Genomic DNA, 22455 nt, shown 5'->3' with positions numbered 1-22455 from the left:
TGAAAGGGGAGCAATTTTGTAAGTCTCTCTTGCCAGTACATAGCCTCTCCACAGCAAGTCCTATGCAGTACCTCCTCGTGGTGGCAGATGGAAACTGAGGCTGCGAAGCCTTAGGCTAAACTGCAAGGGTCTCGGAGGAGGTTTGGCCCCAAGATGTGAGGCAGGCATGGCCCGTCGGCGTGCGGACACGCCCTGTTGCCCACAAACCAAACCCCTAGCTATAGGTCAATAGCCGCACTGCCTTGTGTGTGTGTCCCTGTAAGGTCTAAGGCTAAGGGAGTAAACCCTAACAGAAAATCCGGTCCTGGAGCCCCGTAGGCGGGGGGGACAGTAGTAAGACTACTGCTCTCTGGCAAACTCCTGCAGCCACCTGTCCCCAAATTGTGATGGCTTGCCATCCCTTTGGACCCGGTCAGTATGGAAGAGAGGCGGGTGCTGACGTGTGGGCAGCCCAGCACTCGCAAATTTACCGCCCAGGCTTTCCCCCAGCAATGGAGAGGTCACTCCATCTCTGACAGTAATATCAAACCAAGCAGCTAGAACGATGGACAGAACACTACCTCGAAGTCTATGCCACACAGAATACAGTAGACGATGTCGCCCTGGCTTCTCTACCAGATCTTCCAGTACTGGAATGCCTAGATGAGCTTCCGAGCCTTAGTGACCTCAAAAAAGCAATTAACTGCTTAAAAAATAGAAAATCTCCTGGTAGTGATGGTATCCCAGTGGAAGTAGTGAAAGTCAACGAATCACTCCTGCTCCCTGAACTCTATATTCTCCTCTGCCGCTGTTGGGAAACAGGTCATGTCCCACAGGACATGCGTGACGCAACTATAGTCACAATATACAAGAACAAAGGGGATCGGAGTGATTGCAACAACTATAGGGGTATCTCTCTCCTCAGTATAGTGGGCAAAATCTTTGCTAGAGTGGCACTATCCAGGCTGCAAGTGATAGCTTCTAGAGTCTACCCAGAGTCTCAGTGTGGATTCAGGAGTGGTAGGTCCACTATAGACATGATATCTTCTCTACGACTACTGCAGGAGAAATTTAGAGAGAGAGACAGACCCCTTTACATTGTTTTTGTCGATCTGACTAAAGCTTTTGACATGGTCAGCAGAAGTGGCCTTTTCAAACTCCTGAGGAAAATAGGTTGCCCTCCCAAACTACTGAAGTTAATTGAGTGTTTTCACGAGGAAACTAAATGTACTGTCAAATTCAATGGAGCCCAATCAGCACCTTTTGAGGTTTGCAGTGGTGTCAAGCAGGGATGTGTGCTCGCACCTACTCTGTTTGGCATATTCTTCTCCTGTCTACTGCATTATGCGTACAGCGACATAAACGAAGGTGTGTTTCTCCATACAAGATCCTCTGGAAAACTATTTAATGTATCAAGGCTGCGGGCAAAAACCAAGGTTAGGAAGCTACTCGTCAGGGAACTCCTGTATGCCGATGATGCAGCTATTGTGGCTGATTCTGATATTCAGCTACAGTCCATGGTTGACAAACTATCTGCTGCTTGCCAGAAGTTCGGCTTAAACATCAGTCAAAGCAAGACTAAGATACTTGTCCAAAACACAAACACTGCACCTCAAGTAAGCATTAATGGCCAACCACTAGAAATTGTTGATCACTTTTGTTACCTTGGCTCCATCATATCCAACAACACTCTACTGGATAAAGACATAAACAACAGGATAGCCAAGGCAATGGCCACCATGTCACGGTTGCAGAAAAGAGTCTGGGACAACATATTGCTGACTAGCAGGACTAAAGCCCTAGTCTACCGGACCTGTGTGTTGAGCACCTTGCTGTACGGAAGTGAAACATGGTCAACCTACTCATGGCAGGAAAAAAAGCTGAATGTCTTCCACCTCCGATGCCTAAGGCGGATCTTTAAAATAAGGTGGCAAGATAAGATAACAAATGAGGAAGTGCTACATAGAGCAGGATGCCAGGACATCCGCTCTGTTATCAGCAGCAGACGCCTTGGCTGGCTTGGCCACGTTCGTAGAATGCCAGTAGGTCGACTTCCACAGGACATCCTGTATGGCGATCTAATTGAAGGCAGGAGAGCCGCTGGTCGCCCACTTTTACGTTATACGGATGTATGCAAACGCGACATGAAGCTCTTCAAAATCGACACTGGCAACTGGGAAGAGGTGGCACTGGACAGATCCACATGGAGAGAGAGCATAAAGGAAGGGTCACAGATTGCAGATGTCATACACAACAGAAGCAGAAAGAAGGGTGAAAATGCAATGGCGCCTGGTGATTTTATATGCCCAACCTGTGATCGCAGCTGTGTATCAAGGATTGGCCTCTTTAGTCACACAAGAAGTTGCAAAGGGAAAAGATCGTCTCGCGAGACGTAAAATGCCACAGACATCATTGTTGATTATTAAGAACGAATAATAACAAGACTCTGGATATAACTTATAAGGCATGAAATTAGCTGTCTTGGTTGACAACAACAGTTACAAGGGATGTTACTCCCAAACACCGATTGGTGCAACCTATATAAAACACATATCAACAATCATCACCAAATGTCAAAGAGCAATTGGTCTGTTGGTAGTCCTGGTTCTGGTCCAATCGTGTACTGGTTTCATGTCAATTGTAGCAAATTGATTTATTGGAAGCCATCCCACTATACTTCCGTTTACTGTAGCATAATTCATTACATTACATTTAGTCTATGACAGTGATACAGAAATGAATCTAGACGATTGGATTAGCAGTTATGGATATAATTAGATGTCAAGATATAGAATCTATTATCTGAGGAGACTTTCTGTCACGATCGACTGTAAGAAAGTTCAAAGTGAGGGTTCAGAAAGACGTGATGATCTAGAAAAGTCCATTCGGGAGGCAATAAAAGAAAACATATTGTCAACACTGGTCATTTTTTTTGTTGTTCAGTAATTATCGGTTATGATTTATTGGTCACGGTGTTATTTTTTAAGATTGATATCTTTTAGTCACTCAAGCTGCTCACTTCATTGAATTCAGTTTCAAGAGATTCGTTTCAACACTGTGTTTCTTCGATCTGTTGCTACGAGCCTACAGAATGTGTTTGTGACGAGAGAAAGCTACAAATTGAATACTAAATAGTGCATAATGTTTATGATTGCAGTTCTCAGATTAGATGAAAGCATTCACGCCACACTTTCCAAATAGGAACAAAATATATGTAGGGCTCTGCAGGTGTCTTCATTTGTTCCATGTTTCATATATTAAATAACAACTGTACCATTGCATTTTTATAGTCTTTACTGTCATCTCTGGTGATTCCCTTCAAGATTTACATCCATTTAAAAAATATATATGCTAATAACACAAATGATTGTTCAAATTATGCAGGCATCAGATTGTTATTTTAAGGACACCTTAATACTAGTTTTGCTTCAAGTAAAATAAAAACAAATATTATAAAATACAAGTTTTGAGTCAACTTATGTTCATCTATGAAACTTTGTGTGACTATTTTCTCCCTAGTTGTATCTGAGAGACCAGATCACTTGGAAGAAGATGGTAATGCTGCGGTCCTTCAATCTCAACACGAAACAGTCTACGTTCCCTTTGATCAGAAACGTGAAGAGACGACATTTACAGATCAGAAGCGAGAGGAGAGAGAAAATAAAGAATTCGCAGACTTCAAGACACAAGACTCTTCCAGATCTGAGCCTAAACAATATCCACAGTCGTAAGTTTTGGTTTAGACTCGATTAAACTTCACCGAGTGTGAGAGCATATAGATGGCTGCCTGGTCGAGCGGTTTGCGCGCTGCACTGTCGTTTGGATTTATCGATGGTCCCGGGTTCAAAACACTGCCTGCTCCCATCCCCCTGCGGGAGCTTTGGACTTGGAAGTAAACTATCATCAACTCTAAAGGAACATCCGAAACATTTAAAACATTTTTACAAACATCACATTCAGTCTGAATCATTCATTCCTTTTTCTTCATTGTATCACTTGTGTGTTCTCCGTGCGTTACAACCTATGATGTCGTCGTACCAGCAGTTTTGTTTTACAAAACTTATTATCAACTCACTCTGTTTGTCTGTTTGGTAAAAAGTGTTAACAAGTTATTTCTCTCACACCTATTCTCGGATCAAGCTGAAACTTCGCACAATTATTCATTGGCATAGACAAGACATGAATCAATAAAAAAAAGTAACCAATTAGACAATTAATTACTGGTAAATAATTATTTTGTTTAATATCTAATAACTTGTACTTGATAGATATAGTTTTAAGGGCTGCGTTCTTCCCCTTGAGATAAACTTTGTTCCTTTAAAAAAAAAAAGGATTTTTTTAAAATTTTATTTACTAACTATTGTGTCTTTGTTTTTTTTTAAACAATTTTCACAAGGTCATACGTCAAAAGTTCACAGTTTTTAAAGAGTTTTGACTATCTTGTTAGTAATGTAGAGTCGAAAGAGACTTGAAAGATGTCGCATTTCTTTTCAATGAAATTTACCAGAGAAAAAAGATATCTATTTGCTTAGCGCTAGTTATGGCATTCTGTTAATTATTACATTTTACTAATTATAAGAAACATTATTTTTTATTTGACAGGTACATCACTCCGGCTAACTTCAATGTCCGTGAATTTAATACTAATCTAACAGAATTTATACGTACGTTAGATGACCCAAGATTTAGCCAAGTTGACCAGGAGTATCCAGTGAAAGAATTTACTTCAATAATTGGCATGATTACAAAATCTGTCAATGATTACAGGTGAGTGCTTCAAATATTGATACGATTTTTAACTTTGACAATTTTTGCAAGAACATTGCCTATAATCTGCTTATCATTATGGATACCTCTGACAATGATGAGAAATGTCTCTACATCTCTTTAGACAACATACACACGATTCCCAGCTTCAGTTAGAACATCTCAGAGAAAGAATGAAAACAATAAAAGAGAGTCTACATTTTAGTGTATCCCGGCAGGCTATGGACTTAAGAGCAGGTAAGCCTACTATCACTGTGAGGAGTTTATTTATTACAAAGCTTTTATCAACTCAATCTGTCTGTCTGTCTGTCTGTCTGGTAAAAATGTTTGTACACTTTTTCCCCCACACCCAATTTTGGATCAAGATGAAACTGTGCACACTTATTTCTTTTACCTGACAACTTAGGAATCAAAATCATAAAATTCAACAATTAGTTAATGAAATGTTGGTAATTAATTATTTTGTTTGATTTCTCGATCAAGTGAGGGGCATTGTACTTGACTGTAATGATGACTTAGTACCATTAATAGGTCGCTACTTTCAAGTAAGTTTGAAGCAAACAATAGATAACTGCAATCTTCTATATTGTTACGAATCTCTCTATGCAGGCTCTCTGCAAACTGCACCTTGACCACCAACTGAAAGAACTTGACAACTCAGGGCTCCAAATAACGTAATAGTTTAATGTCAATAAAATAACAGCCAATACTGTACCATTGGCAGCACGTAACACAAGATTGTACTAATATCTCTCAAGTTAATAGCCGTGCCGCCTTCTAGAACCGGGCAGAACGTCGCTCGACCATTCTGGGTGGTCATATGACTACATCCCTCGTGACGCTCCTGAGCTCTGTTCACGACGCCGATCCTACTCGAATCTTCATGTTGACACTCGTCTCGGTTGACCGTCGTAGCTCGTCACGGTTGACCGCTTGTCAACCGTTGGCCTGGGGCGATTTGCGTCGGCTGACTACACACACACCACTACCCCCATCTGTGCCACCACTAGGTTTATAACAATATTTATAAACACCTCACTAACAGAGTGGTTCGAATGTTGGCTTGAAAAGCCTTGAGTATGAGTTCGAATTCAGGTCGTTCCCCCTTTTTTTTATTTAATAAATGTTTTAAAAAAACGATTACTGTAAACTTCACCCAGATTTACCTCTCTTACTCCCCCTTCTCCTTTTCCAATTGTCCAGATTAGTGATGAGAAAGCTAATAGTATGAAACAGCGCTAAATAAAAACAATTGTTAAAAATATTTCTAATCGCACAGATTTGTTGTTGCTGGTCTAGATCTACTACAACCACAATAGCATGACTGATCCCTACTAATTAATACAACTACATTCCGTATAAGCTTTTTTTTTTAGTTTTTAAACATGTTATTGTTGTTATTTTAAGATAAAAAATTTTCTGTCTAAAATAATAGTTGAAATTTAAATTAAAAAGCAGCAGTTGTTTTCCTCGGTTTCAAAGAATATTTTCAGCTATTGTTTTTTTCAATTAGACAAACCAGATTCCAAACAAAAACGTCACACGTGCACAAACAAATCCAATCCTAAACACATGACGAGATGACGAGTATTTGATTAAAACATGACTCGAACAAAAATACTATTTTAATGTTATATGTCTTTAGATCTTAGATCCAATTAGATTATTTTTTCCTCTAGCGCCTTTCAAAGTTATATACATCTGTGTCCATCCAGCTCTAATAAGTACCTGAAATTAATTGGGGAAAAATAAAGGCTATTGGTCGTTGTACTAGCCACAATACACCCTCGTTAACCGTGGACCACAGAAACAGATGACCTTTACATCATCTGCTCTATCGATCGTAAGGTTTTAAAGGAGAACCTTTACTTGTATATATTTATTTCTGTAATATAAGATTATTTCGAAATAGAATAACTTTAGTAATAAAAGTCATTAAACAGACTGAATCAATATTAATTAAGATTTTTTTTAGATTCCACCTCCACACAATGTTAAAACAATCACACCTACTACTTTGATCTCAAGGTCACCACATCATCACATTGTACGAAGGTATCGATTTATTGACCTACTTACAATAATTATAAAGTAAATGGTATCCCCTCAATCGATTTCTTTGATTTCTAGAGCCGCGGGGTAAGTCTTCATTTATAATAATTATTACCATTAAAAGATATGATATGATTAAAATATAAAAGTGATATGAATGCCATTGTGTTGCAAGCAAAGTCTAAATATACAAGATCTCATCATTCTAAAAAGTCTTCATTCAACGAAATATTTTAACTTTAATTATCCTGAGGGCTCTCTGATTTTACTAAAGGTGTTACTCTAATCCAGCGATGCCCAAACTACGACCCGCGGGCCAGATCCAGCCCGCGACGTGCTTCTATCCTGCCCGCCAAAGCATTGGAACAAAATGTAAAAAAAAAAAATTTTTTTAATTTAAAAATTAGAATGTTGAAAAAAAAAATCTCTTTAAGTTAGGATTCTCACTCATTTTTTGATGAATTCCATCTTGTGGTTTGGTATTCTAATATTCATAGTAAATATTGTATTGTATTGTTAGAACACAAGTGTTGTTTTTTTCAATGGCGATAAAAATTGACAGCTATTTTTAATTCTTGGAAAATTTCGCTACTGTCTTGAGCTAGCCGTGTCCTTGACACCTTGTGTGTGTAACACAGAGCATCATTGATGCATTGTTTTGGGTCGTGTTCTTTTGATATCACAGCGATTGGTACCGTAGTGTTTAACGCTTGTGATTTAATGAAATGGGAGAGCCTAAGAAACGAAAAGTGGACTCTGAATGTAGACACTTTCAGGAAAAGTGGACAGTTCTTTGATTTGTAAAGAAAGTGTGGCTGGTTTTAAAGAACATAACATTAAAAGACATTATGAGACGAAACACATAAACACATACGGTGCATTCTTGGTTTTATCCGCGAAGACAAGATTGCCAAGTTAAGACTAGAGATAGAATATTAGATAACAAGAGACAAGAAAATGAGTCTGCGATAAGGGTCAGCTACAGAGTTGCAATGAAGCCCTTTTCCGATGGCGAATGTGTAAAAAAAAGTGCTTGCTAGCAGTGATGGAAGAAATGTGTCATGAAAAGAAGAATACAATAGAAGCTGTCTGTCTTTCTCGCATGACAATTTCAAGGCGAGTGGAAGATATGGGGGTAAATCTTCATTTACAATTAAAAGACTGAGCAGCAGAATTCGAAATGTTTTCTATTGCAGCTGACAAGTCCACTGACATTACTGATACTGCGCAACTCTTGGTATTTATTCGCGGTTCAAACAGCAATTTTGATATAACATAAGAATTAGCAGCTATGAGGAGCATGCATGGGACTACAACTGGAGAAGACCTGTTCAAAGAAGTGTCAGCCATCATAGAGGGCCTTGTTCTTCCTTGGAATAAATGAGTTGGAGTGACTACTGATGGCGCTAGACATATGGTTGGATGTCACCTCGGAATGACAGCAAGAGTTATTTAAAAAGTTGTTGAGTCAAATGGAACTGAACCCCTGCGGCTTCACTGCATCATTCACCAACAAAATCTCTGTGGAACGGTTTTGAATCAGGACCATGTGATGATGATTGTGCTCAACACTGTAAATTTAATGAAATCACAAGAGCGTTGAATCACAGAACTTTAAAAAATTTTCTGACAGAAATAGAGTTTGAATATTAAGACATTGTATTTCGCAGTGAAGTGCGGGGGTGGGGGGGCTGGACAAACCGAGGAAAAGTATTAAAACGTTTATTTTTATTTGAGACACGAAATTGAACTGAACGACCCCTCATGATTGTGGGATTTAGCTATTTTAAGCGATATCACATCTAAATGAACTGAACACCAAACTACAAGGGAAAGACAAATTGATTTCAAATGTGTATGCAGACATATGTGCTTTCCAAACAAAATTGCAACTCTTCATTCAACAGGCGGAAAAGGTGCATCTTGTCCACTTTCCAACCTGTACCACTCTACTAAATGATAAGCAGCTAAATATGTCTCTCCCAAAAGAAAGAATGATCCAACTTCTGAGGCTCTCGATCGATAATTTTAGTGAAAGATTTGTGGAGTTTCAGAATTTAAAAAATGAAATCCGTCTTTTTGAAACTCCGTATGCTGCCGTTGTGTCAAGTGCTCCGACAGATCTACAACTGGAACTGATTGACTTACAAAGCCAGACATCCCTGCTTGTGTCAAGTGCCCCGACAGATCTACAACTGGAACTGATTGACATACAAAGCCAGACATCCCTGCTTGTGTCAAATGCTCCGACAGATCTGCAACTGGAACTGATTGACTTACAAAGCCAGACATCCCTGCTTGTGTCAAGTGCCCCAACAGATCTGCAACTGGAACTGATTGACTTACAAAGCCAGACATCCCTGCTTGACAAATTTCAAGTGATGCAGACTATTGACTTCTGCTCTATCATACCTGAGGAAGCGTTTCCAAATCATCGAAAACAAGCGCTAAGGATGATCACAATGTCTTTATGCACTTATTTGTGTGAACAAACTTTCTCAATGTTGAAACAGGCGAAAACCATGTTACGTAATTGCCTCACGACAGAACATTTAGATTCAGTGCTCCGACTTGGTGTTTCATCTATGCAGCCAGATATTCAGAAGATGGTTTTGGATAAACTTCATGCATCACATTAATTTATGAAAGTAGGTCAACAAATAAAACTATTAAAAATAGCTCATTGTATGTTTAATTTTTTTTTCTTTTTGATGATATGGCCCGCGACACGAATGCCGAAAATTAAAATGGCCCGCAGACCAAATAAAGTTGAGCATCACTGCAGTCTAATCAAATGTGAATTTTCGTTTGTTATAAATCTCGGGGATCTCTTTTGCGTCTGGTCTAGTTTCTTTGTTTTCTTGAGTTGAAGGGTCCCAACCTTATTGGCCTAACCAAGGTTCAATAGCATTTTAGTTAATGCTTTTGTTTGATTTTTAAAAAAAATTGTTCTTAATAAACCCCAATGCTTTGTTAGATTTTTCAATATTCAGCAATATGGGAATTATATATAAATATTTTTAGTTTATAGTCTGTTTCATGGGCGTAGCCAGGATTTTTTTTCGGGGGGGGGGGGGTTAGGGGGGGTGAATTTTTTCTCCCCCCCCCGACTCCCCCCCCCCCCCGCGCGAAAAATAAATTATATGTATTTATGTGTGTGTACATAATCTGTATTACATTCTGACCTTTCATTCTTTCGGAAAACGTTTATTGTGCCCTAGAATAGGTTCTTCCATGAGTTAGTGAAAAAATTGTAGATTTCCCTACATTACTAAATGAAGCCCCTCCGCCAAGCACTATTTCTGGTATTTAAAGCCAACAAAATGCATATTCTGAGGTATCTACAGTCCATTTTCCTGCTATTAAAAAGTTTTATTTCAAAAACCTAATGTGCTATTCTTACTGACTTAGACCCTCCCACGGCGTTCGGAGCATTTGACGTCAAGCAGTTTCCATAAAAATCTGTCACTGGTAATGTCTGAAGCCTCTTCCCACCTACCATGAGGACCTCCATGAAGGAGTGGCGTCAAGTTGTACTAGGATATCATTGCAACTCTTCTTATGCGTAATTCATTTTGTCGGAGAACATGTCCCGCAAACCTCATGCGTCGTTCTCTCACAATCTTACTAAGGGGTCGACTCCTAGTTCGGCATAAGATTTCCTTGATTTAGATCCGATCTCTATAACTGACTCCTAAAATCTGTCTAAGCCATCTTTGTTGAGCTACATTTAGTGTTTTTCGATTTCGGTAGATGACTATTCACTGCAGTTTATTAATGGAGCCCTGCCACTGGTAAAAATGTGTAACCTCTCTTGAATACGCTCTTGGAATTAAGTGACTGTAGTTTGCTTTAGATTTTATATCGAAAAGAGAAGTTTTATCGTCAAAATCTTCTGTTGGGGGTTTTCCACCTCAAAATGCTCTGTAGGGGGATCTTAGACTCAAAACCATCTGGAGGGCTTTTAAACTTTAAAAAAAAGCCATCTGTAGAAGAAACTCAAAACCCCCGATTGGCTTGGCTACGCTCAAATAATTTTAGTGTGTACTTTGATTTTTTTAAATATTGAAGATGCATTTTTAGCACCAAACCCCTCTGAATGGGGGTTTAAACTCAAAACCCCTTTGACTACGCTCATAGATTTTAGAGTGAGTAATTTTCTTTTATTTATATTGAAGAGGTACTTTTTAGCTTCAAACTCCACTGGAGGGGAGTTTAAACTCAAAACCCCATAGACTACACTCATAACATTTTTAGTGTATAATTTGCTTTTTTATTATTATTAAAGAGGTATTTTTTACCTTCAACTTAAACTCAAAACTGATTCAAAACCCATTTAGCTACGCTCATAACATTTTGAGTGCGTAATTAGCTTTTTTTTTATATTAAAGAAGGGGTTTATCGTAAATTTTAGACGGGGTTTTAAAATCAAAATCTTCCTAAACTGTGCTCTTGGAATTAGGGGATTTTGGTTTGCATTTTTTTTGTTTTGTTTTATAGAAGAGGGTGAGTTAACCCCAGGTAGGGGGTTTAAAACTCAAAACCCCTGGTAGGGGGTTTTAAACTCAAAACCCCTAGTAGGGGTTTTTAAACTCGAACCGCTCTGGTAGGGGTTTTAAACTCGAACCCCCCCTGGTAGTTTTTTTTTTAACTCGAACCCCCTGGTAGGCGGTTTTAAACTCAAAACCCCTTTGGTTGTGCTGGGGCAAGTGATGGTTTAGTATTAAAATCTCACCTAAAATAAACAAAATCAAAGCAAAAAATCAGTCACTAAATTCCGACTCCCCCCAAGGGGGGGGATTTCATTTCGGGGGGGGGGGGTTTGAACCCCAAGAACCCCCCCTGGCTACGCCCATGGTCTGTTTAACTGGTTTAGGTCAAATATTATTCTTAAAAATTACCTTTTTTCTGCTTGAAAAAGATAGAATACTTAAAAAAAAAATTACAATAGAGCAGAACGTCAAAATTGATTCAATATTTCTTATAGAGCGATTATTTTGCAATGATGTAAAATGGAAAAGAGGTTTATTGCGTTATCACAAGTTGTGTACATTAGCAAACGGTGCGTAAAGTTATTCTTTAATTTATAAAACTCTTGAAACAATAGTACCTGACATACGGAAATTCCCGAACACGATAGTCATTTCTAGTACGCGATTGTCCTTTCAAAATCAATGCTGGATCTAGACCTAGACCGTGTTCAAAAAAACAAATTGAAATGTATTTTATGTTAGTTTTCTTTTAGTTAAAAAAATAAGGAATATCCTGTTAAAATAGTTAAACGTTTGCGATGTTATTGCAATGAAAAATTATACAAGTAAAAAAAAAAGACTTTTCCCATTATGCCCAATGAGCTAGGAATTTTTCCAAAACAATACACAACAATAGAATTCATAGGGAAATCTTAGAGCCGTTTTTGATATCGTATTCACCCACCCAGGTTCCTTCATGAAGCTCTGATTTGGATAAAGATATTGTAGGAATACTTTAAAAAACAATACAATACCTACTTTATACAACTTATAGAGCGGCTATTTTTCTCTTAATAATTAATGAATATTACATTTAAAAAAATGTTTTTTTTTTGGTTCCGACTCATCCCTCCCCCCCCTCCGAGAAAGAGTCCTGAGTAAGCGAATGTATAGATCTACTAGACCTTAAAATATTCCAATGATAGACATTTAGCAAATATTCCGGAAAATTAATTGATTAAAATCTTGAACGAATGACTAAATACCCGAAAACGTATTTCTTTATTTTACTTTAGCAAATTGTAAAGGTCCAAATTGAGTTTTCCCAGTGTGGAACATCGAAGTTCGAAGATGTGCACATTTCTCATATCCTATGGACTCGAAGATGACTGTAAATTCCCATTCTCGCTTTTATAAGACAGCCGCATATAATTTACAGCAACTGTCAAATTTCTAGGAAAATCGTTAGGGCCGTTTACGAGATCCATGTTCACCCGCCCATGCTTTAGCATTTTTGAAGTTTCCAAGAAGTTACGAATTGAATAATATAATGTAAAAGGGTGCACAATTTTATGTATAATTTACACCTTAACTTTCGATAAAAAAAAGAGAGTACCTATATTTTGAAAAAAGATGAACCAATTCTTTCTTGCCCTCTAGAGGATGCACACCAAACCCAAGAAGAACTCGACTTAACCGCCAAGCTAACACAATTAAACGCCATATTGGCTCAAGCCCATGCCGATGTCACAGAGGCGCTGCGTCTAGCCGCTGAGACCCAAAGTCTAGCTATCAAGTCCAACATCGCAGCAGATAAGGCTCGAGAAGAGACGAGGAGACTAGAAGTAAGCATTTAGATATGTCCAGTCGATTGGAAGACATCTTTGTCTTTACAACACAATAGTGTCATGAATCTAAGGGAGGCAACTCAACGACGGGTCAAGGTAAACGTAGAATGATGTTTTACTTGACAAGATGATGAGACGGTCACAATAAACATAAATGTCCGTCTTGCTTATCAGGTCTTCTAATTGATTGGTACCTAGTTAAACTTAGCTTATGTGCCTACTGAGAAACTTTCAGTATTAATAGTTGGAGATAATTGGGAGTTTACTATTTTTAAGTAATTGTGATGGCAAGAGTGATTCCCCCTCACGAAGGTTAAATAAGGCCATGTAAAGTGTGGTCAGTTGCCACTTGTTCTTGATTTACCAGCTTGACCACTGGACCTTGCTGTGTATTGTGAACTGCATTTGTGAATTTTTCGTTAATAATGTTTTCGAATTGTTTCGAATTTTATAATTAAAAGAAAATTACCTTTAAAAAATGTTTCAAAATTTACTGTGAATAGACCTTGTTTTTAATGATTTAACTGTATAGAATTCAGCCCTTGTTATTTAAGGGAAGTGTGATCCTTGAAGGATTACGGGCACGACATGGCCTAGATTGTGCTGATGTGCCTAAACTCAAAACTCAAACTCAAACTTTGACAATCAAAATAAAATCAAGTCTTGAATATTCCTTGCGAATAGGCGGATCGACAGGGATCCGACGGAGGCCGCCTCTGAGTTTGTGTGATAATCTTTGTAATCTTGTTTAGTCTAAGCCTTGGGACTTATAATAAATTTCATTTTTCTTCGGTTTAAACGTCATTCGAAATTATTTTTTTAATAAAAGTCTGTAAAATTTGTTTCAGAACCATGATGGATGATATATAGTCTAGGATAGGTTGTTCTGTTTCTTTTTTCAAGGGAATACAAAATTATCACCAAACGTTTGTTTTAAATCGCTCCTCTGAAGAACATGTACATATAAAATGTAAAAAGTAAAAGAATTCCAGTTAAAAACAAATATATATAAATGTTCAAACATGTCTAAAACGGAAGAGATATACCGAGGAAAAGTGTTCCTACTATCGAAGTGCTTCATGGGAAGTAATTCAGTCCTAAGGGGGTTCAAGATTGTATGGGCCCGTGTGTCTATATGGGATGTTGTAAAGTAGGTATTCCATTGGGAATGTTCCTGATAAAAATAATGAACTTCACTAGCTTTTGTTCAACTTAGAAAAGTCAAAGTAATATTGCTTATTTTGAGTTTGAAATAAATGCTAGATGTTGAAAAATAAAAAGAAAGCGTTTAAATGTCTTATAATATCAGTAAAGATAATAAGTGTAATTTTAATCTGCGTAATATTTTATTGATAGTTAAGAATATTTTCATGAAAGCAGGCCTGTTGTGAAAGCTAATGTAGTTCTCTTATATCTACTGCAGCTCAGAAATAAAATCGCTTAGTTTGCTTATATATTCTGTTTTAATTAACAAAATCTCATTTTAAAATACGGCTCCTTCATTTAGGAAGAGATAGAAAAAAGAGAAAATGCCGAAAAGAAAAAGAAAGAAGAAGATACAAGGAGAAAAGAGGAAGATAAAAAGAGAAAAGAAGAAGAAGAGAAAAAGGTAAAAAAAAATTTTAATTAGAGCATTGCCATAAAATGTGTATTTTAAAACAATTAACAAAGTAGATGTAATAAAGATAGATCTAGTCCGTTATTCACACAATACATCAACTACAGTTTGAATTATGTATTTCATACGAGATCTAGACGGTAGTGAATTGAATGCATTGAAGTGCAATTGAACACTTGTTCAAAGTACATTATAATTGTTAGTTATTGTTACTTTAATGTCTTCCATAAAAGTTACAAGAAGAAAGACAAAGGAAAGAAGAAGAATGGAGGAAAATGGAAACATTACAGAACGAGAAAATGTCTCAACCTTACGACAGCTGGATACCAGTTCCGTAAGATTGTTTGCTTACAAGAATATAGTCACAGAGCTATTCTAAGCAATATGGATATATAATGTTTGCTGTTGTCTTAGAAGTGTTTACAGTTTTCTAACATTGAATTCGCTTTTTAAAGTATACAATTTAAAAGTTCTAGAAAGAAATGGTTCAACAATAAGCAGATAACATTTAAATGTTGAATGATGTGTACAAAAAAATAACAACGGACAAAAACAATAGAAAGCACATAATGCCCAGGCGATAATCTCAACCTGTGAGACAAACCATTGTCAAGCTATGTGGGTTCGACTAATAACTAATAAAAGTTTTCTATCCCAGTAAAAAAAAAAGTAAATACATAAGCGTGTCTGAATTTAGAAAATGTTTATTTTTTAGCTTTATAAATCAAGTACATAGGCCTCATGTCTATTTATCATGTGCATATGTACATGTGTGTAAAAACACTTCACAGTCAGATGTATTACAAAGTGAAAGCCGTACAGAACAAGGACTGGGACTTTGATATTTAAATGGTATTTCTGCTTAAACAGCTACCACACTATTACAATTACGGAGTTAATGAGTTTGAATGGTTGGCCATACCAATTTATTTGACTGTTTTGTCAGAATGGATAAGTGCAATGATAATTCTTATTTTAAAGTAACTTAAACAACCGTTAAAACCACCTGTATAATTTCATTAAGTGATGTTGAGCTCATAAAGAATATAATTATTCTCAAAGTAGAAAAGCATCAAAGTAGAAACAGGTCACGACACTGATGAAGGTTGAAAAAGTCTTACTACAAATTTGTTTTTGTAATATAAAATGAGTCGATATTTGGACTCATAGATCACTCGTGACAATTTATTCCGAACAAGTCATAAGACATTTATATTTTCAAATAAACTCTGTTTTATTGTACCGGAGAAATGAGTTTGGTTAAGTCCAATGTGACTAAGAATAATTTCAATCTATTTTGGATTGTGTTAGTATTTAATTTTAAAAAAAGAAGACTTTTACACTGTACATTTTATTTTCGAAAAATAAAACTAAACATGTATTTAAATTTAAACTGTCATTTATTATAAAAGTTTCGCATTTATCTATTTCAAAAAATTAATTAACTGTTTGAGTTGCTCCCCCTGAAAAACAGTAAGTTTATCTTTTAACACCTTTGATAGAGAGTTCTAACGTCTTTTTACAAAATTTATATCAATTTACTATGTCTGTCTGATTAAAATTTTGAACACGTTATTTCTCCCACTTCCTATTCTCTGATTAAGTTGAAACTTAGCACAATTATTCATTGTCGAAGACAATACGGGAATCCGTTAAAAAGTTAACCAAATAATTAATTAAATAGTGATAATTATTTAATTTTGTATTGTATCGAAAAAAGGAAATAAATATGGAGTTATTCCCTCTAGATAATCTCTTTTCTTTGCTCTTGTTTAGATATGTTCACGTCAACGAATCAGGTGAAACGGAAGTGACCTGCATAGCTAGAGGTCTACCTGGACACTTTGATGAGCACAATGTCAGCTGCAAGGTAGCCAAGGAGATGGAAGGGCTCATTACATACCAACCTAATGAAGAATTGATTAGTCACGTGATTGAACTCAGTAGCCAGGACGGAAACACCCAACTAAAGGTAAACTGTGTGACTTTTCATAGATTGAGCTTAACGTTGAATTGTGACCATGAACCATGGGCGTAGCCAGGATTTTTTTTCGGGGAGGGTTTGGGGGGGGGATTCCCCCCCCCCGACCTCCCCCCCCCCCTCCCCGCGGAAACAAATTATCTATATATATATGTGTGTGTGTGTGTACATAATTAATCTTTATTACATTCTGACCCTTTCGGAAGACGTTTATTGTATATTGTAGACTCCCCGCCCTTGCTAGCAAGGAGGTCTGGGGGAGTTCGCAGAGTTCCCCCAGCGCGAGGCGAAGCCCCGCCGCCGAGCACTATTTCTGGTATTGAAAGCCAACAAAATGCATATTCTGAGGTATCTACAGTGCATTATCTTGCTATTAAAAGTTTTATTTCAAAAACCTAATGTGCTATTCTTACTGACTTAGACCCTCTCGCGCCGTTCGGCGCATTTTCCGGCAAGCTGTTTCCGCAACTCTTATTTTGCGTAATTCATTTTGTCGGAAAACATGTCCCGCAAAACCTCATGCGACGCTCTGTCACAACCTTACTAAGGATTCCACTCCCAGTTTGGCATACGATTTCTTTGATTTAGACCCGATCTCTATGACTGACTCCTAAAATCTGTCTTAGCCATCTTTGTTGAGACACATTTAATGATTTTCAATTTCGGCAGAAGACTATTCATACTTAATTAATGGAGCCCAAGCCACTGGTAGAAATTTGTAACCTTTCTTGACTACGCTCTTGGAATTACATGCCTGTACTTCGCTTTAGATTTTATATCGAAAAGTAAAGTTTTTTCGTCAAATCATCTGTTGAGGGGTTTTAAACTAAAAAATCTCGGGTTTTTTTTGTTTTGTTTTTAATTCAAAACCCCATTTAGCTACGATCATAGAATTTGGTGACCGTAGTTTGCTTTAAAGTAGGCCTAATATTGAAGAGAGAGGTTTTCAACTCTAAATGCTCTGTAGGGGAATTTTAAACTCAAAACCATCTGGAGGGGTTTTAAACTTTAAAGAAAAAGCCATCTGGAGGAGGGGGATTTAAACTCAAAACCTCTTTGGCTACGCTCATAGATTTTATAGTGTGTAATTTGCTTTTTTTTATATTGAAGAGATACTTTTTAGCTTCAAACCCCAACTGGAAAGGAAGGGGGGGGGTTAAACTCAAAACCCCTTTGGCTACGCTCATAGAATTTTGAGTGTGTAATTTGCTTATTTATATTGAAGATGGAGTTTATCGTAAATTTTGGATGGGGTTTTAAAATCAAAATCTTCCTCAACTGTGTTGTTGGAATTTGGGGATTAATGTTTGCATTTTTTTTGTTTTGTTTTATAGAAGAGGGGGATTTAACTGCAAAAACCTCTGGTAGGGGGTTTAAAATTCAAAACCCCCTGTAGGGGGTTTTAAACTCAAAGCCCCCTGGTAGAGGGATTTGTATCTCAAAACCCCCTGATAGGGGTTTTTTAAATCTCAAAACCCCCTGGTAGGGGGATTTAAACTCAAAACCCCCTGGTAGAGGGTTTTCAACTCAAAACTGCCTCGGCTGTGCTGTGGTAAGTGATGATTTAGTATTAAAATCTCACCTAAAATAAACAAAATGAAAGCAAAAATCAGTCACTTAATTCCGTCCCCCCCCCCTGGGGGGGGTATTTCATTTCGGGGGTGGTTTGAACCCCAAGAACCCCCCCCTGGCTACGCCCATGCCATGAACCAAACACCTCTTAGTGTCACCCATTATCTGTCATGAACAAGTGTTACTTTAAATAGATTCTACTTCTTTCTTTATTACCCAAGTGTCTCATTGTAGAATATCACAGTTCATTGGCTCAAATAGTTGATGTGTAAAAACAAAGAATAGACCACAGATAATGAATAGACGATAATCTCAACCTATGAGATGCTATGAGTGATGTCAGTTACTAATGTAACATATGAGAGTCTCAAGAAAACTTCTTCTAAATATACATTCTATTTATTTACTTATAGTTTCTTGTGTAACTCTTTCTCTTCTGTGCATATTTTCTTTTTAAAAATTTCAAAGCGGGCATCAATTTTTTTTTTCTAAAACTTTGTTATTGTTATGAAATATTGTAACTTCAGCATCCTATCTATGTGGCCATACCACATGTATTGAGTCGGAGTACAGCCCAGTCTAAGGAAGCTGTGGTCAAGGCCATGGTTGAAGGTGAATGGAAAGACTTACCTACACGAGATGTTACCTTTGATACACACAAGGTAAACAATTCGATAGCTTTAATATGCTTTCATTATTACAAAATCAACAAAGTTTGTCCTACAGCCTGGTATATATATATATATATTATACTGTTACGCTGTAAACCACAAAAAGAACAACTTACATGACATTACCGTGCATGATGAATATTTAATGGAGATGTACCATATAGCATAGAGCAAAAACATCGATTCCAGAAATAATACTGAAAGTATGGCTGCCTGGTTTTGCGAATGCGCGCTGGACTGTTATTTGGTCATCTCGATGGCCCTGGGTTCATACCCTGCCCACTGCTATACCTCGTCGTTCTGAGGAGGTTTGGACTAGAAAGTAAATTATCTTCAACTTTGAAGGAACATCCGAAACATGTCAAACATTTTACAACAAAGAACATTTCTAGTCAAAGGTTTTCTTAGACTAACAATGTCATGACATGGCCAAGTTGTCATGTTCATGAGATAAAATAAATCATGTCCTCAAATATATAGTCAGGTGCTTATTCTAATTCAGCAAAATGCTTACACTTGTTGCAATGCCATTAAGCACTGGCCTATACAACATAATCTTCTATTTAAAACTGTACCAACGGGCAGTCAACTAACAAGAAACTACATAGAATAGCATGTAGTGCTGAAGTACCATACATTGTTATGGAACCACTGGCGGATCCAGGGGAGGGGGCGGTAGGGGCGATTGCCCCCTCCCACTCGGCCGACCCCTTCCTTTTCCGAAAGGGGGGGGGTGAGGCGGACGAATTTTAGTATAGAATTCACACGATTTGTTTACGAATTTATTACTTATGTTAATAATATATACTAATTATTTATATTTCGACCTATTTCTAGATTATTTCGCCCCCCCCCCCTCTAGTATGTTAGCCGATTTGGTGGGGTCGGGAGGGGGCGATGGTATCAATCCCGCCCCCCCCCCCCATACACTTTCGAGTTGGGGGTGCGGTCCAATTTCTTTGTAGAAATCACAGCTTGCTAACAGAATCAATTAAATATCAATATGATTAAAACTTGTTATTGATATTTTAACCGATCTTAATATTATGTCGTTCTCTGTTTGCCGATTGGGGGGGGGGGAGGCGAATACCTCTTTTGCCCTTCCCACCTAAGCCCTTTCAGTGGGGGGTGCTGTCCTACTTTTATGGAGAAATCATAGTTTGTGAACAAAATAGTTGAATTAATCTATACATTTTATATTATGTCGCTCCCGTTTTGGTATCTTGGCCGATTCGGTGGGGTGAGGGGGGGGCGATTGCATGCACTGCCCTCCCCACTCTAGCCCTCTGCAATCGCATTTCCCCCATCAGGCTAACCAATATTTTTTCTTTTTGTATTATATTTAAGAAATTACAAAATAAAAAAAAATCTGTCACTGATATGATTTATATATACTATAAATTAAATTCTTATATCGAGTTCCCTATCCCTATTATTTAATGCCAAATGCAAGCTTTAGCAGAAATTATTAAAAAGAGCGGGGATTAATCGTTTTCACTCTACCGCTCCTCCCATTTCCAGACTGAGTTTATGTAATTTCACATGAATTTATCATAATTATTTTAAGAAAGACTTTGCATTGGAAAAGTTAGAACTCAAACGAAATTTTTCAGTATAAGAGTCATGATTGAGATGAGTTCTAAACCCAAATAATCCTTTCATAGTCGCCTTTTCCCAACCTTTACTCAATCTATTTTTCTAGTTAAATAAATTTAGGACTATAACTCACAATTTACACCAATTTTATTGAATATTATTTATGGAATAATTTTTTTTTCGGCGACGATCCTCAAAGCCAAAATCTAAATATGTGGGGTATCTTATCTTTTCAAGGAACAAATCGGTTTTATTTGCAATATATTAAGAGCCTATACATTCATATTAGATTTTTCAAGTACAACATTATTCAAAAGATCCTTTTTTAATAGTATCAATAATGAGCTTTAGGTCAGGAGAATGCGTTTCTTCTGTGAAGTATGCAAGAAAACGTTTTTGGCGTCGGCGCTTAGCCCCGAACCCCACTGATAAATAATAAGCTGTTGATGTCAAAAAAATGCATTTCTGCAGTGAAGAATGCATGAAAACGCTTTTGGCGTCGGGAACCGTATAGCGCTGCCCAGTTGTTTTGTTTATATATATTTTGTTATATATGTATATGTGCTGTCCGAACGTTTATGCATAGGGTTAGGGTTTGAAAAAAAATCCCCCCCCCCCACTCCAAAGTTCTGGATCCGCTAGTGTATGGAACACAACTACTCATCATAAAAGTCCCTTACAAACGTTTTAAACTTAGACATGTTTCTAGTTTAAGTACATTCTAGTTTACTGATTTGTTTATAGGACACAAAATTCGCCCAAGCGGAAGTACGTCATCTGACCACACTACTTGTTATGTCCAGATTCAAAAGAGATTATATAACACTGATGCCAAACAAAGGCTGCAAAGCTGTTTCTTCATTTGATCAAAGAATCACTCTGGACATTGAAAAAGACACATTAGTTAAGAAAGAACATTTCTTACTTCAGGTAAAGAACTCTTGTAAGAAGTCCAACACTTTACAGTGTTTCGAATTCATTGTTCTCCTAAAGAGAAAAAGGTTTTAACACTTTTTCTCACTGTCTTATTTAAGATAAACATTTTGAACTCTGGTAATTTGGATGAATTATTGAGTTTAAAGCAGACACAAACTAGAAGGTTGATCTAGAGTCATGGGGGTCAAATATTAGTAGAGATAAGCTTCAATTCTGTAAACAATACTCCTGAGTGACAGGCGTCTCAATCACTGCCAACAGCTGGTCTGCACGTGGGAAAAAAGATATTAAGTCAAACTTGACGAAATGTTAAGACTAAGACATTGTTATGTTTTTAAGACACTTCTTTACAGACAGAAGGACAACAACAAGCTGGGATAAGAAAGTTTAAATATATATTTGAAAGGACAGAAACAGATCATTTAACACACTGGAAACAGTAAGGCTAATCAAACCAGAGAATGAATCCAAAATAATTTGCTCACATAAAGTATTTTTAATCAAATCACAAATTTATTTTATTTAAACATCTTCGTGCTTAATTCTATAGGTGCAACCAGTTGATTCTGGGACACTTCAAGACTTTCGAAGTCGTCAACCGCAAGGGAAAAGTTTATTGAGCAGTAGTTCCATTGTCTATACACAATGGGAGACAATCCAATTTAAAAAACCTATACAAGTAAGTTGCATTAATCACCCTAAGCGTCTTCAATCTCTGTTTGAGTGCGAGATAAGTAAGATTTAAATATGTTCTGGGATTTAAAAACGTTTGCACTAGTACCCGTGTTTTAATACAGGCCATAAGCGAGAAGTCCCTCGACTTTATAAATAGCATAACCTTTATGGGCGTTGTAAATCAAAGTATGGACTTATCCTTGTAACATTATCGCATAATAAGCTTTAGATGAAGATAATAGGCTACAGATAGTAAGCTAAAGATAATACGATACAGATAGTAGGCTAA

At 37.2% G+C, this 22455-nt stretch overlaps 1 protein-coding gene across 4 annotated transcripts in view; it reads left to right on the top strand.

Annotated features, from left to right (window-relative positions):
• The window catches only part of LOC106063659 (death domain-containing protein 1-like), a 54952-nt gene that overhangs the window by 8741 nt on the left and 23756 nt on the right, over positions 1–22455 (top strand). For all 4 annotated transcript variants that reach the window (XM_056016632.1, XM_056016629.1, XM_056016630.1 and 1 more), the window contains exons 3-12: positions 3499–3706; positions 4582–4746; positions 4871–4983; positions 12930–13114; positions 14625–14726; positions 14969–15069; positions 16512–16707; positions 18816–18950; positions 21300–21485; positions 22042–22170. In XM_056016632.1, coding sequence (XP_055872607.1) covers positions 3499–3706; positions 4582–4746; positions 4871–4983; positions 12930–13114; positions 14625–14726; positions 14969–15069; positions 16512–16707; positions 18816–18950; positions 21300–21485; positions 22042–22170 — 1520 coding nt within the window. The remainder of the gene's footprint in view (positions 1–3498; positions 3707–4581; positions 4747–4870; positions 4984–12929; positions 13115–14624; positions 14727–14968; positions 15070–16511; positions 16708–18815; positions 18951–21299; positions 21486–22041; positions 22171–22455) is intronic.

The sequence above is a fragment of the Biomphalaria glabrata genome, chromosome 18 (genome assembly GCF_947242115.1).
Source record: "Biomphalaria glabrata chromosome 18, xgBioGlab47.1, whole genome shotgun sequence".
Classification (NCBI taxonomy): Eukaryota; Metazoa; Mollusca; class Gastropoda; family Planorbidae; genus Biomphalaria; species Biomphalaria glabrata.
The sequence above is the reverse complement of the archived record's forward strand: the minus strand, read 5'-3'. Positions and strand labels throughout refer to the sequence as shown.